At 46.0% G+C, this 16,640-nt stretch overlaps 1 protein-coding gene across 1 annotated transcript; it reads right to left on the bottom strand.

Moving 5' to 3' along the window:
• Positions 1-1,876: 1,876 nt before the first annotated feature.
• On the bottom strand, positions 1,877-10,187 carry LOC310823996 (myelin protein zero-like protein 2; the record flags this gene model as incomplete). The annotated part of the gene is given in 5 exon segments (XM_083696908.1): positions 1,877-2,097; positions 8,920-8,971; positions 8,973-8,990; positions 8,993-9,142; positions 10,002-10,187. Coding segments are annotated over 5 exon segments (627 nt in total).
• Positions 10,188-16,640: the final 6,453 nt, after the last annotated feature.

Below are 16,640 nucleotides of genomic sequence, written 5' to 3'. Positions count from 1 at the left end.
CATTCGCAACAGGTGTGCGACAAAGCCTCGCTCCCACACACTGGCCACGGTCCTGTAGCACCCTCTACAGGCCGAACGCTGCATGTCCCCCCACACCAACCCTCCAAAAATGGATACATTCAAAATGTCACACAAAGCATTTACGGTAAAACAAAGCGATTGTGATTGGCTATTTGGTTGGGGAGGAGCCGCGGTTTAGACTTGGCTCTTCCCTCGTTGGTGCTTAGGCTGGTCCCAGCCCCTGACACTCGATCCGTTCCAGGTAGAGATATCGCCGGTCCGTTCCTTCTGGGGAACGAGTTGACCTGCTGAAGAAAACATATACCAACTCTGATTTGTCCTTTCCTAGCCTAGTATTTTTCCATTACATCATTCTTGTGTTATGCGTGTGTTGCAACATCCATCTTGATGACCTGACCCTAACCTCTCCATGTATTAATCTAACGTACCATGGGACTAATGCTTGATTCATCTCTCATTTATCAACAGGCCATCACATTAGTAAATTTAACACACTGCAGTAATGTATATTTTATAGCAATAATAAACTGTTTCTTATAATAATGATTTCCAACACTTCTCAATCAAGACTTAATAATTACCAAACAAATGTTCCCTGTATCAGATGATTAAAAAAACATATTAATTCAATTGATTTGCATATGGAATATCAAATACAATTATCAACAACTTCTCAATCAAAAGTTAATGATTACCAAAGATAAATGTTTCCTGAATCAGATGATTAAAAGTTAATTCAATTGATTTGCACATGAAATATCAAATACAATTATTTTAATCACCCTAAATAAAGAACTGAATAGCTTTATTTACTCGTCTGCAATTGAGCATTATAATTATTAATTAATAATTAACATTTTCGACCTACTGCTCCACAGCTGCTTGTTCCTGCACCATGGTAGCTGACCATCTTCCTTGCTGTATTAATGTCCTAGTCTCTTAAGACCTACAGTATGTGTAACCGATTTGAAGAGAAATTAATAAAAAGTCATGGATAGCTAGCTGATTTGCAACTTCATTGCAAACTCAACAGTACGGTCAAAATATGTTGTTCATGACAAACGTAATAAAGACAAACATGACACTTTATACACCAATGTACACTCACTGAGCACTTTATTAAGAACACTATACTAATACTGGGTAGGGCCTCCCTTTGCTCTCAAAACAGCCTCAATTCTTCGTGGCATTGATTCCACAAGATGTTGGAAACATTCCTTTGAGATTCTGGTCCATGATGACATGATTGCATCATGCAATTCCTGCAGATTTTTCGGGTGCACGTTCAAGCTGTGAATCTCCCGTTCCACCACATCCCAAAGCTGTTCTATTGGATTCAGATTCAGTGACTGGGAAGGCCACTGAAGAACACTGAACTCATTGTCATGTTCATAAAACCAGTTTGAGACGATTTTTGCTTTGTGACATGGTGCATTGTCATGCTGGAAGTAGCCATTAGAAGATGGGCAAATTGTGGCCATGAAGGGATGCACATGGTCAGCAACAATACTCAAATAGGCTGTGGCATTCAAGTGGTATTAACGGGCCCAAAGTGTGCCAAGAAAACATTCCCCACACCATTACACCACCTCCACCATGAGAAGGTGTACAGGTGTTCCTAATAAAGTGTTCAGTGAGTGTAGATCAAAAGAGAGTGTGTCTCACACACAGTCTCCTGCCCAATGGAGAGGGACTCTTAGCCAACCATTGCCTTGGTGACAAGAGAGCAACCCAAAGGCAGAGGAAGCATGCATTTTGTGTGATCCTCTCTCCATTATTCTCTGTCTCTGTCTTATGGTTGCTCTGCCTCTGGCTCCTGAGGCTGTATGTGCCAAAGCACTGAGCCGTGTGTGTGTTATTCGTGTTTGTCTCTCTCATCTCTGAGCTTCTCCTCTTGCAGTGATATGTCCAGGGCTCTGAGCTGTATCAGGAATCCACAGTTGGGTAGGATGCAGCACCTCTGTTGCACATGCTCAATAGCGTCCACCACCGTTAACCCTTGCTTGACCATCAGGTACGCCAGGACCAGCGATGCAGGCCTACTCCAGCCCATCAAATAGTGCACCAGCACCTTATCTGGAACACACACACATACACACGTACTGTAACCCTAAAATGTGGTGGTGTGCATCAGCTTCTGAAAGTGAATTGTCCCTCTCCTCTCCTCTCTCTACCCCTAACAGAAACTTGAGGCTAACATTTAAATGAGCTGAGTCTTGAGGTCACCACACCTCTCATGTTATTGCCTGTTACTGTTAATCCAGTTAAGATTAACACTCACTCGCTCTCTCCCGCTCTGTACACACTCTGAGTGAGTGGTGGATGAACTGGGTAGCAGGGTGGAAGTACGACAAGAGCTTGAAGGTGGGTGTATCATCAGCCTCAACATTTACATTTATGGCATTTAGCAGACGCCTTTATCCAAAGCGACATACAACAAATACATTTGTTTAAGTAAGTGAATCATCTATCCAACAGTCATCATAAGACAAAATAATCAATGCTCACACCAGGGGCCATTGGCAGTCGTAATGCCAGTAGGCTAATTATTTTTTTTGTATATATATATATTTTATTAGCAGGAGAGAACTTGTACAGGGGGGTAACAGGGGAGAAGAGGTCTTGGGGTTAGGGTTAGTATAGGGGGGGTTGTGAGGGTGAAGTGGTCATTAGGAGGGACTGTTAAGATGTCGCTTGAAGAGATGGGTTTTCAATTTACGGCAGAAGATCGGAAGTGACTCTGCAGTCCTGACCGTTGTGGGAAGCTCATTCCACCAGCGGGGCGCCAGGACAGTGAAAAGCTGTGACCGAGTAGCACGGCCACTGCATCCACGTAGAGGCGGCGGTGTCAGGCGGGCAGCCGAGGTGGACGAGCGAAGTGATCTTGCAGGGGTTTGGGGGCTAACCATTGCTTGCAAGTAGGGAGGGGCTGTTCCCTTTGCCGCCCGGTAGGCGAATGCCATAGTACTGGATGTTCATGCCCCTGTTGTAGTCTGGACCTGACCTGGAATCATTTTTCATCACCTGCAGACCGTTTTACTCTCCACGTGAATTCACTTGTTTTATATTGGCTGGCGTTTACATCCCACCGCAAGCTGATGTGAAACATCACAACGTCAACTCGCCGACCAAATATTAGGAGTGGAGAGAAGGAGAGAGAATACGTATTCCCCAGTTATTGTCCTTGGGAACTTTAACAAGGGCAACTTAACTCACAAACTCCGTAACTATAAACAGTTAATCAAATGCCCGACCAGGGAGGAGAAGATTTTGGATCCTTGTTACAGCACCATCAGCAGAGCTTATCACGCAATTCCCTGCGCAGCTCTGGAACTATCTGACAATGCTCTTATTCATCTGATCCCGGCATACAGGCAGAAACTAAAACTTTCTAAACCTGTTGTGTGGAGATCTAAGAATTGGAGCAGCAGAGAGGTAGTGGAGGAGCTGCGTGACTGCCTGAATGGGACATTTTTCAAGACTGCTTCCAATAGCCTGGACGAATACACAGAGTCTGTGACGTCATACATCAGCTTCTGTGAGAACAGATGTATTCCAACACGCACCAGGGTGAGTTACAACAATGACAAGCCGTGGTTCACAGCAAGACTCAAACAGCTTCGTTTGGAGAAGGAGAGGGCTTTCAGGAGTGGAGACAAGGAAAGGTTTGGACTGGCTAAGTACATGTTTGGCAAGGAGATTAAGGAGGCTAGACGACAGTCCTCAAAGAAGCTGGAACAACAATTCACAGCCGCCAACGACTGCGAAAGGCCTTCGAGAGATCAGACTGCAAAACCAAATCTTCCCACTCTATGGATGACCTCAGACTCGGGTCAGCAAACGACCTGAATGACTTCTACTGTAGATTCGACAATGGAACAGTCCTGACTCTGACCCACACAACCAACCCCCCTCCATAGCTATCACACCTCTCCTTCCCAGCCTGGACAGAGACACTACCACCCCCCCCCCCCCCCCTACACAATGGACCCAGACAGCCCCCTCCCCCCCATCACACCTCTCTTCATCCAGAAGAGAGACGTCAACAAACTGTTAAAGAGTCAGAACCCCCGCAAGGCAGCTGGACCAGATGCTGTCTCCCCCTCCACACTGAAGCACTGTGCAGACCAGCTGTCTCCAGTGTTTACGGACATCTTTAACACCTCACTGGTTGAATGCATGGTACCTGCCTGCTTCAAAACATCCACCATCATCCCCGTTCCCAAAAAGCCAAGGATCACAGGCCTTAATGACCAGTCGCCCTGACCTCTGTGGTAATGAAGACCTTTGAGCGCCTCGTGCTCACCCACCTCAAGGCCATCACCAACCCCCTCCTCGACCCACTGCAGTTCGCCTACAAAGGCAACAGGTCTATAGACGACGCAGTCAACATGGGACTCCACTTCATCCTCCAGCACCTGGACTCCCCCGGCACATACGCCAGGATCCTGTTTGTGGACTGCAGCTCCGCATTCAACACCATCGCTCCAGCTCTTCTCCAGGACAAGCTATCCCAGCTGAGCGTGCCTGAGCCCACCTGCAGGTGGATCACTGACTTCCTGACAGACAGGAAGCAGCACATGCGGCTGGGCAAGCTTGTCTCGGAGCCCCGGACCATCAACCCTGGAGCCCCACAAGGCTGTGTGCTCTCGCCTCTACTCTTCTCCCTCTACACCAACAGCTGCACCTCTAGCCACCCTTCTCCTAAAGTTTGCGGATGACACAACCTTCATTGGATTAATCTCCAATGGGGATGATTCTGCCTACAGAGAGGAAGTTGACAGCCTGGCTTCCTGGTGCAGCCAGAACAACTTGGAGCTGAACGCCCTAAAAACTGTAGAGATGGTTGTAGACTTCAGGAGAAGCCCAGCCCCAACTGCCTCCCTCATCATGTGTGACTCCCCAGTTAACACTGGGGAGTCATTCAGATTCCTGGTTACAATAATTTCCCAGGACCTCAGGTGGGCAGAGAACATCACCTCCACCATCAAGAAGGCCCAGCAGAGGATGTTCTTCCTGCGGCAGCTGAAGAAATTCAACATGCCGCAGAAAGTGATGGTCGAGTTCTACGTGGCCATCATTGAGTCCATCCTCAGCTCATCGATCGCCATCTGGTTCCGTGACAGCAAGGAGAGCAGTCTCAGTAGAGTGCCCAGCCTTAAAGCCGGATTGGTGAGGGTCAAGGAGGTTGTTCTGAAGGAGATAGTGAGACAGTTGGTTAGAGACAGCACGTTCAAGGGTTTTAGATAAGAAGGAGAAAAGGGATGTAGTTATGGACAGCAGACGGGTCAAGAGTTGGTTTCTTGAGAAGAGGCTTGACTTTGACTGTCTTAAAGGCAGCTGGGACAGATCCTGTGGATAGAGAGGAATTGATTATGGTGGTAAGGAACGGAAGGAGGCATTTGGAGAAAGGGGGAGGGGAGGGCAGGTTCTTGCCCGCTTGGATGTGACCAGTTTTAGAATATTATCAGGGGAGAGGGGGGAAAGAGCTGATAAACCAGAGACTGAGTGTCACGCAGTGGGTATGGGAGGAGTGATAGCAGTGTTGGCGAGAGGTTTCCTTGGGTCAAAGGCAGAGGATTAAATTCGTCTTTCTAAGGTTCAAAAAAAGTCATACTATTATCACACTTCTAGACCAGTTATTCGTTAAAGGCAATTTTTATTAGAAAACCTCTATAAAACAAACTGTTACATTGACTTTGATCTTTGAAATGGTAGGATAAAATACTAACATTCAGAAGAAAAAAAAAAGATTTCTTTAATTTCACTTTGAAAAACCAAACACAATTCTGTAAAATAAAACAATTAAGAAAAAAAAAAGGTTAGAATGTTAGTAGCTAGGATGCTTTCTCAGTCGATAAGATAAGTCTCAAGGACATTTTGCAATCAAAGGGTTTTCAGATCTGGCTGCTGACGACTCTCTTCAGCTCTCAGTTTTAACCACAGAGATACGGTATGATATAATTGTTATATTATTAATCCTATGTTGTTATTAAGAATATTAATAGTGTCATACTGTCAATTGTTTAAAATTTTGAGTTAATTTGATAATAATTCAGTATTGACTATCCCACTGTAACGTCTCGTCCTGTTTCTTAGTTTATGTTTGTCTTTGTTTCATGAGTACTCCTGCCATTACAACCACTTGAGAAATGTCTGTTTTAAAGTGCCCCGTGTCTTGCATTCAATATTGAACCGCAGTTTGAGTCACAACATTTATGTAAGAGTCTACACAAAATGTCCACTGCAACATCTCAGAAATACAAAAATAATTTCTAACAAAATCTACAGTCATGATGTCAGTGATCAGCTGTGAAGCGATCTTGCAATGTTTGAAGTGAACCAGTTCAAGATGAGAAAGGCTGCTGGTTGCTAAACCACCATGGACGTTGAGTCACTAAGTGCTAGGGTATGTCGTCTGAGATTAAGCCGTTAGAGTTCCAGCTGTTAGAGTTTGAAACTGATTAGTAAAATCACAATAGAAAACAAAAATCTTTATTTTCCATCTCTACCTCGTTAAAACATCTACTCTATACAGGAAATGTACGTATGAAATGAAGCCCTTTTGTTATCCAGGAAAATATGAATATATACAATTATGTTTTTCATAGCTGCCCAACGATTTGTCCAGGTTTTGGTTCCAAAGCTGGGATTGGTCAGTCGGAGGAGGAGGAGAGTGTTCCTTCGCCCTAGCCAGTAGGGAGAAACAGTGAGAGAGATCCGTCACCCTCTCTCCCTCTGATGGACAAGTTGACAACGAGAAGGAGGACCACCACTAAGATGCCGCTCCTGATGGCCATGGCCAGTTTGACAATTCAGAAATAGAGGCTGCCAGAAAGGGAGACATAAGACACAGGCTGTATTCCATTCCATTGGGGGGGACAGCATCTGCTGCCTGGGCCGATCTCGGGTCCTTCTTCCTGTTCTGTGGTGGGTGGGCTCCTGCAGTGTGCAGGCTTGGGTTGGCTGGGGCCTCTGCTGTAGGCCCTCCCAGTACCGTGCGTGCTGGGTTGGCCATGGTGCTGGCTCTGGGCATCTCAGGTTCATGCTGCTGCCCCATCTACCCCCCTGATGTCCCTCTGGCGGGCCGCCCGTAACAGAGTGGATGTGGTGTAAGCGGGCGCTGGCCTTGTCCTTTAGATGTATTTTAGATGTGCCGAGGGCCTCAGGCCACCTGCTTTATGCAGATTCTCTCCTACTGTTTATGTATCAGTTTTTCAGTTTGCAACAGCCAAATCTTGTGTTGTCCTCTTTGTGCTTATCTGTCCGGGAGGCTCTGAGTCCCTCAAAACTAGACTCCAGTTCTTGAATTCGGCCAGGCTGAGTCTACTCCACCCTATATCCTGGTCCTTGCCTCCCCACCCAGGTCCCACGAGAAAGCTGCCCTTCACTATGGACCCCTGAACTCTTGCACCATACCAGATTCCACATTAGTTTACTGTTCATCACCTCATCAGCCAGAGGAGGATGGGTTCCCCTGGAGTCTGGTTTCTCTCAAGGTTTCTTCCTCTGAGGGAGTTTTTACTTGCCACTGTGCCCTATATTTTTTTCCTTGGCTTACTCCTGGGGGTCTATGATTTGGTGTTAGATCATATTGTTTGTATTGTATTTATTGTTTATATTGTTTTGTATTATTTTTGTTGTGAAGCACTTTGTGACATTTGTCTATGTAAAAAGCGCTATCAAATAAACTTCATTGATTGATTGAGAAAGTTGTTCCCTCCAATCTGCCCTCGTTCACTCCCCTTCACAGATCTAATAAGACTGGATAGGTGTAAGCTGCACAGTGAGAACTATGTTGCTTAGTATATGGTAAATTTAAAGACAATTGCAAGGTTAGCAATTCCACACCCAGTGAAGAGATCAAAGGACAACAGATAGTTTTAGAATAGTTGAAGCATGCAATAAATGAGGGGTGAGGTTAAAGTGAGAAGTCCACTAGAGGGTGTGAATACAATGAGTACAATTGATTAGCAACTGCGGAAACAGGATAGAGTGATCAAAAGACAGGATAGATGAGTAATTAACACAGTTGTAAACAGCCAGGACAGATGACTTGTGTAAGCAGCCTGGGCCAATTGATCTTTCATCAGACTGACCAACGCTAGGTCAGGTGGGAGGAGCCCACTGGACGACGAAATGTGGTTCTTGAATGTTATTGGTGTATGTATACAGGAACTAGGAGTTTGTTGAATGAAGGGCGTTGACCTATGTGATGGCTATAAAAAGACAGGTAACGAAAGTGGAGGGTGTTCGACTTTGCAAATCTGAACCGGCTTCTTTCTCTGTGAATAAAGTCTCTGGATGAATCAACAGCTCTGGTTAACGGTATGTTATTTCAAAATACCATGATTTAAATTCCACTACAAGACCTATCCAGTTACTGTGTTCTGTAAGATCTGTGAAGGGGAGTGAATCTCAGAGAAGAAGGCTGCCAAAAAGGGAGACAGAAGACGCAGTGTTACTTCATCTGTTTACTTTACTTTACTTTTAACTGTTACATACTGTATCTTTTCATCCAGGGGAGGCTGGTGGAGGTAGAAATCGAAGGATAGGCTCATTGTAATCTATGGAATGGAATGTTTGATACCATTCCTTATTCCATTTCATACATTACAATGAGCCCGTCCTCTGATTTCTACCTCCACCAGCCTCCACTGCAATGCATGCATGGAATGGAATCTTTGATACCATTCCTCATTCCATTCCAGAGACGGATGCATACATGGTGACCTAAAAGGTATCTCCAATCGGAGATTCAATTTAATTCATAACAACTTTATTGAGGGGCAATCAAGAAAAGGCATGTTCCCCACATAAATAATCATAGGCAACCAACTAAAGATACATGAAATTCAGACATTTTCCTACAACTTGAGGGGAGCCAGAGGGGCTTACCTGTGGAGACCACCTGTAAACGCACCTCACCCGCATTCCCGTGGACATCAGGTTGGGTTCTTCACCTGGCAGGTGAAGGTTCTGTGAAGGTTCCGTTGTAGGTGAACTTGACCTCACATATCAAGATGGAGGCATCACGCCCCATGATGTCACCGTCCCACACTTCCCGCTTACGGAAACGCCCCTCTAGAGGAGGGAAGGGCTTATCGTGGTAGTAGAACACCTGGCAAAAGGAGATGAGGTGAATGTGATTGGCTGCCTGGCTGGTAAGACTATTACAAATGGGAGGTTCTGTGGCCTGGAGTGGTCCAGTGGTCTAGCACCACGGCCTACAGTGCACACATATGCCTGTGTCTGCATGGGTTCCAATCCGGCCATTGCCCTGCTGACATACCCTGTCTTCCTCCACTGTCTCTGTCCAATAAAACTGAATAAAAGAAATATGAGAGTGGGACTCTGAAAAATAACCTTGTGGGGGGACATGCAGCGTTCGGCCTGTAGAGGGAGCTACAGGACCGTGGCCGGGGTTGTGTCGGCGAGACTTTTGTTGCACACCTGTCCCTCACTACACCGCTGCGTCTGCCTCTGTGCCCCACGTTGGGCGCCAAATGTGGAAGTGTCCGTGTACACAGAGGCAGACGCAGCGGTGTAGTGAGGGACAGGTCCCGTTTATTCATACAGTCAGTAATAGTTCTATCAGAGTTCGTTGGCTTTCCAGCCTCGTTAGAGCGTCTCTCTCTCTCTCTCCACTGTCCGCTCTCCTCGCCTCTCGCCGTTTCCAGCTTAGCTACTGAAATGGCAGAAGCACACACATCTTAAACATTCGCCGACGAGACTTAATTCGCAGCAGGTGTGCAACAAAAGTCTCGCCGACACAACCCCGGCCACGGTCCTGTAGCTCCGTCTACAGGCCGAACGCTGCATGTCCCCCCACAAACCTTAAAAAGAAATAGGACTTTCTTCTGGAAAGTGATCACACATTATAACTGTGTCTATGCCAAAGCAAGGTCGTCTTTCTAAAAAGTTCAGGCTGATTATAAAATGAATCAGAAGACCTTGAGGAATGAAGCGCGCACACACACAGCTATAACGATGCCCAGAGGGCCAAGTGGACTCATAGACTCTTTGCGGCCGGGACTGAGGTTGCAGAAGCTCCAGGAGATGGTGAGGGTTGCATGGTTGATGGGAGAGGTGCTCTGGAAGGGACACTTCAGCCGTACATCTGTCCCGTTCACCGCCTCCACATCATCATGCGTGTACACCCTCATCCCACTAACCGGCAGCACGCCTGAGGGGAAGCGTTCATACAGCAACACTTTACACAACAATAAATGCTGCTAAATAGAATGTACATATGACAAAATCAATATACCCTAATAAGTTTACTGTACACATTATCATACAAAGAACAACATTGAGTCTGAATAGGAGAGAGCACCAGATTAGTGCCCTTCCTCTTTAGAAACAGCAAACGTGGGATCTTCAAATCATAACACTGCCCTAGGCCGGACCTTTAGGCCAAGCACATGTCCTTTAACCACTGACATGTGATATTCAAATAAACAACCAACAAGCACAATCTGCGTTATGTACCATACAGTACGGTTGGTCTCGATTGGCTAATTGATTGATCAATTAATAATGTATTGTTTATTGCTAGTCTCGCATAGCCATTCCTCCCAATGACCTTGTTCTCACGCCTCTTTTGGAGGTCTGGAGAGAATTTTAGATTAGCCGTTCTGGCTTGGATTGAACTGGACGGAGCAATGTGCTCGCAATTTCATTGGATGTTACATTCCAAGAACCCTCCCCCCACATACCTATAGAATGGTTGCTTGTTGTTATACACATATACAGTGGGGGAAATAATTATTTGATCCCCTGCTGATTTTGTTAGTTTGCCCGATTACAAAGAAATGAGCGGTCTATAATTTTTATGGTACTTTTTGTTTAACAAATAGAGACAGAATATCAACAAAGAAGTCCAGAAAAAACACATTATATAAAGTTATAAATTCATTTGCATTTGATCGAAGGAAATAAGTATTTGATCCCCTACAAACCAGCAAGAATTCTGGCTCATACAGACCGGTTATATGCCCATGAGGCACACAGATTAGTCCTGTCACATTAGGAAAAGTACTCCTAATCTCTGCTTGTTATGGGTATAAAAGACACCTGTCAATAGAATCAATCTCTTCCATTCCAACCTCTCCACCACCATGGGCAAGACCAAAGAACATTCAAAGGACATCAGGGTAAGAGTTGTAGACCTGCACAAGGCTGGAATGGGCTACAAGACCATCAGCAAGAAGCTTGGTGAGAAGGAGACAACTGTTGGTGCAATTATTAGAAAATGGAAGAAATACAAAATAACCATCAATCGCCCTCGGCCTGGAGCTCCATGCAAGATCTTGCCTCGTGGGGTAAGGATGATCATGAGAAGGGTGAGGGATCAGCCCAGAACTACATGGGAGGAGCTTGGTAATGATCTCAAGGCAGCTGGGACCACAGTCACCAAGAAAACCATTGGTAACACACTACACCGTAACGGATTGAAATCCTGCAGTGCCCGCAAGGTCCCCCTGCTCAAGAAGGCACATGTACAGGCCCATCTGAAGTTTGCCAATGAACACCTAAATGATTCAGAGAAGGCTTGGGAGAAGGTGATGTGGTCAGATGAGACCAAAATTGAACTCTTTGGCATAAATTCGACTCTTCGTGTTTGGAGGGAGAGAAATGCTGAATGCTACAATCCCAAGAACACCATCCCCACCGTCAAACACGGAGGTGGAAACATTATGCTTTGGGGTTGTTTCTCTGCTAAGGGTACAGGACGACTTCACTGCATTGAGGGGCCAATGGACAGGGCCATGTACCATAAGATCTTGGACGAGAACCTCCTTCCCTCAGCCAGAGCACTGAGGATGGGTCTTCCAGCATGACAATGACCCAAAACATACAGCCAAGGCAACAAAGGAGTGGCTCAAGAAGAAGCACACTAAGGTCATGGAGTGGCCTAGCTAGTCTCCAGACCTTAATCCTATCGAAAATTTGTGGAGGGAGCTGAAGCTTCGAGTTGCCAAGCAAAAGCCTTGAAACCTTCAGGATTTGGAGAGGATCTGTAAAGAGGAGTGGACCAAAATCCCTCCTGAGATGTGTGCAAACCTGGTGACCAACTATAAGAAACGTCTGACTTCTTTGCTTGCCAGCAAGGGTTTCTCCACCAAGTACTAAGTCATGTTTTGCTTGGGGATCAAATACTTATTTCCTTCGATCAAATGCAAATGAATTTCTAACTTTATATAATGTGTTTTTTCTGGACTTCTTTGTTGATATTCTGTCTCTATTTGTTAAAATAAAAGTACCATAAAAATTATAGACCACTCATTTCTTTGTTCTTTGCAAACTAACAAAATCAGCAGGGGATCAAATAATTATTTCCCCCACTGTATACAGTATATATCATCGGGTAGGACTATTTTGCTGAAAGTTGTTGCCTATGCAACATTGAAGAAAATGGAAAGAAAACCTGAAGGGAAAAAGTAAATTCTGTTTTTTTGGAGCTCCGCCCAAGCCAGGTATTTGATTGGTCTTGTCACGAGGCTGTCCAACCAGCAGATGGCGACAGAGAGCACTTCCAGGAGGACCAAGAGGAAGTAACTAGGAGATGCCCTTATTTGGTCCTTCCTGCCCTAGGGACTCACCTGCTACTAATGACAGGAGTGATTGTGTTTTGTGTTTATGTTTCTCACCTGTGTTTTACTCTTTAGACCTTATTAGTTGTAGTATATTAAGACCTCTGTTAGCAGTGCCTCCTTGTTGAGTAATGAACGTTCATGCCTAGGACTGTTTTGCTGCCTATTGTAAAGATCCCTAAGTTTTCGAGTAAAAGCCTTGGACTAGTGATGGGCAAATGAAGCTTTTGTGAAGCACTGAACCACTTGTGCCAATTGTTTCGAAAATGGGTTCATTACTCGAAGCTTCAGTTACAGTGACCTCTCCTGGCGAAGTGCAAGGCTGCAGTCAAATTAGGCAGGCTAGTTGGTGGACAGGAGGCTTTTAATTACACGCACGCACGCACGCACGCACGAACACACACACCTCAATGAGCAGTGTTGGAGAAACTACTTTACTTTTGTAGAAAAGATCTTTTGTTCTGAAGCATCTTTGCTTTGATCAACCTTGGATTTAAAGTATTGTAACGACCCTGTGAAAGGCCCGTTAGCAATTCCGCCAAGGGAGTTATCGCTCTTGGTGTTGTGGCTAGCGCGGCCGGTTTGTAAGCGAAAGATTGCGAGTTCGATACCCGCTTAAGGCAAGCTGCTCTACCACGCCGTTCGCTACAGCATCTTTGCTTTGATGAAATTCTTTGATGCACACACACACTAAGACTGAATATCATGTTCTATTTACAAATAAAGATTGATGAATGTGTGTATTGTGTTATTGAGGAGAGAGTGCTGGGGAAAATATGGCATAGGTTGGGTGTGTTTGTGTAACTATGGCAGGGGGTGATTATGTGGGATGGGGAATACTCAAAGATTACAAGAAGAACACTCAGAGAATACAAACGCAATACCAACAACTCAACAGCAACAACGCACCTACTACGACAATCCACAAATTGTGCATTGTTTAGAGCGGTTATAAAGTGTTGAGGCACTCAAATTCAAAACTGTCGCAACCTGTCACCTGTCAGAATCGAGACGAGGCAGTGCCAGTGAATCACCTGATTGGACCGCGAACCAGTCAGGTGATTCATTCAGGCAACGAAGCAGTTGCTGCTTCGGACGTCATATGTCACGTGATTTTTTTCGCACCAAAGCAAGCTTTGAAGCAGTGCTTCGATAAAATTGTTGGTCAGTGTTTGAAGCACGTATCGAAGCTTCAGTGTCAAACTGCCATCACTACCTTGGACCTCCCTACTGCCTCTGACTCTGCATTTTTGGGGTTTTGCCTGGTTACCATCAGCCTTGGCTAAAGGTATATAGAGCCACTGGTGGTCAACTCTCAATCCACCGTGACAGGTCTAACATGTTGTGAGGTGTCACTCATTTCAAACAGGCTTCCACCCTTTTGTAGCTACTGTGTGCAAAGGATTTCCCAAGGCTTTCAGAAATAGGAAAGCCTGGTCTCAATGAGGTTAGGTCTTGAAATAGTAAGCAGCACTATCCACACAATCTGTTTGGCTCCATCTGTACAGTTAGCCATGTATGGGGTCCATATCTACATCGACGGATAGTTTGTTTATCTAACGACTTCACTCATTTTGGCTGGCTGGGAAAACAGCTGGAGGGTTTGGCTCTCCAGGAACCTTTCTCTGTCCAGACCAGGCTCCACTGTATATTAGACAGAGAGGTCCGTCTCTCATCACCACCAGAGCGTCCCCACACACCCCTAATGTGTTTTAAATGAGCCTGCCGAAACTATGGGGGCCGGACTGGTTCGAGATGATAGAAAGGCAACAGTAACTCAAATAACCACTCGTTACAACCAAGGTATGCAGAAGACCATCTCTGAACGCACAACACATTGAACCTTGAAGCAGATGGGCTACAGCAGCAGAAGACCACACCGGGTGCCACTCCTGTCAGCTAAGAACAGGAAACTGAGGCTACAATTCTCATGGGCTCACCAAAATTGGACAATAGAAGATTGGAAAAACGTTGCCTGGTCTGATGAGTCTCGATTTCTGCTGCAACATTCAGATGGTAGGGTGAGAATTTGGCGTAAACAACATGAAAGCATGGATCCATCCTGCCTTGTATCAACGGTTCAGGCTGCTGGTGGTGGTGTAATGGTGTGGGGGATATTTTCTTGGCACACTTTGGGCCCCTTAGTACCAATTGAGCATCGTTTAAACGCCACAGAACTACCTGAGTATTGTTGCTGATCATGTCCATCCCTTTATGACCACAGTGTACCCATCTTCTGATGGCTCCTTCCAGCAGGATAACGCGCCATGTCACAAAGCTGGTTTCTTGAACATGACAATGAGTTTAATGTACTCCAATGGCCTCCACAGTCACCAGATACATACGCCATTTAGCGGACACTTTCATAGTTACGGAGATTACAGTGTGTGTATACTGCATACATTTTAGGTATACATGCTAGCTTGAGTTGATTTACATTTATGGCATTTAGCAGACGCCTTTATCCAAAGCGACTTACAACAAATACATTTGTTTAAGTAAGTGAATCATCTATCCAACAGTCATCATAAGACAAAGTAATCAATGCTCACACCAGGGGCCATTAGCAGTTGTAATGCCAGTAGGCAACATTTTTTTGAAAATATATTTTATTAGCAGGAGAGAACTTGTACAGGGGAGAAGAGGTCTTGGGGTTAGGGTTAGTATAGGGGGGGGGGTAGTGAGGGTGAAGTGGTCTTTAGGAGGGACTGTTAAGATGTAACTTGAAGAGATGGGTTTTCAATCGACGGCGGAAGATCGGAAGTGACTCTGCAGTCCTGACCGTTGTGGGAAGCTCATTCCACCAGCGGGGCACCAGGACAGTGAAAAGTCGTTACCGAGTAGCGCGGCCACTGCATCCACGTAGAGGCAGTGGTGGCAGGTGGGCAGCCGAGGTGGAGGAGCGGAGAGATCTTGCAGGGGTTTGGGGGCCAACCATTGCTTGCAAGTAGGGAGGGGCTGTTCCCTTTGCCACCCGGTAGGCAAGCACCAGGGTCTTGAATTTGATGCGAGCTGCTACCGGGAGCCAGTGGAGGGTGCGGAGGAGGGGCGTGAGAATTTGGGGAGATTGAACACCAGACGAGCGGCAGCGTTCTGGATGAGGCCTGATGGAGGAGGCGGGGAGTCCAGCCAAGAGTGCATTGCAGTAGTCAAGGCGAGAGATTACAAGTGCTTGGACCAAAAGTTGTGCTGCTTCTCTGGTGAGGAATGGACGTATCCTTCTGATGTTGTAGAGGAAGAATCTCCAGGAGCGTGCTGTCGCTGTGATGTTTGCCACACAGGATAAGCGGTTGTCAAGGATCACTCCAAGGTTCTTGGCTGTATGGGAGGAGATCACAGTAGAGTTTTCTACTGTGATGGAGAAGTCTTGGAGAGGGAAGGCTTTCCCTGGGAGGAAGAGCAGCTCAATTTTGTCAAGGTTGAGCTTTAGGTGGTGGGCTGACATCCAAGCAGAAATGTCTGCAAGACATGCCGAGACGCGTGTTGCCACCTGTGAGTCAGAAGGGGGGAAGGAGAGAAAAAGTTGAGTGTCATCTGCGTAGGTGTGGTAGGAGAAACCATGTGAAGAAATTACAGAGCCGAGAGATTTGGTATAGAGAGAGAACAGTAAAGGCCCAAGGACAGAGTCCTGGGGGACACCAGTGGTGAGGGGTCGTGGAGAGGACAGCGATCCTCTCCACGTCACCTGGTAGGAGCGATCGGCCAGGTAGGATGCAAACCAGGAGAGTGCAGAGCCAGAGATGCCCAATTCTGAGGGTGGAGAGAAGGATTGGGTGGTTTACTGTGTCAAATGCAGCAGACAGGTCCAGAAGAATGAGAACAGAGGAGAAGCTTGAGCGGAGTGGAGAGCCTCCGTGACTGCGAGGAGAGCAGTTTCAGTAGGGTGCCCAGCTTGAAAGCCGGATTGGTGAAGGTCAAGTAAGTTGTTTTGAAGGAGGTAGTTAGACAGTTCAGCACGTTCAAAGGTTTTAGATAAGAAGGAGAGAAGGGATACCGGTTTGTAGTTATGGACAGCAGACGGGT

The sequence above is a fragment of the Argentina silus genome (assembly GCF_951799395.1).
Source record: "Argentina silus genome assembly, chromosome: Y".
Lineage (NCBI taxonomy): Eukaryota > Metazoa > Chordata > Actinopteri > Argentiniformes > Argentinidae > Argentina > Argentina silus.
Note: the sequence above shows the minus strand (reverse complement) of the source record. Positions and strands in the feature narration are given on the sequence as shown.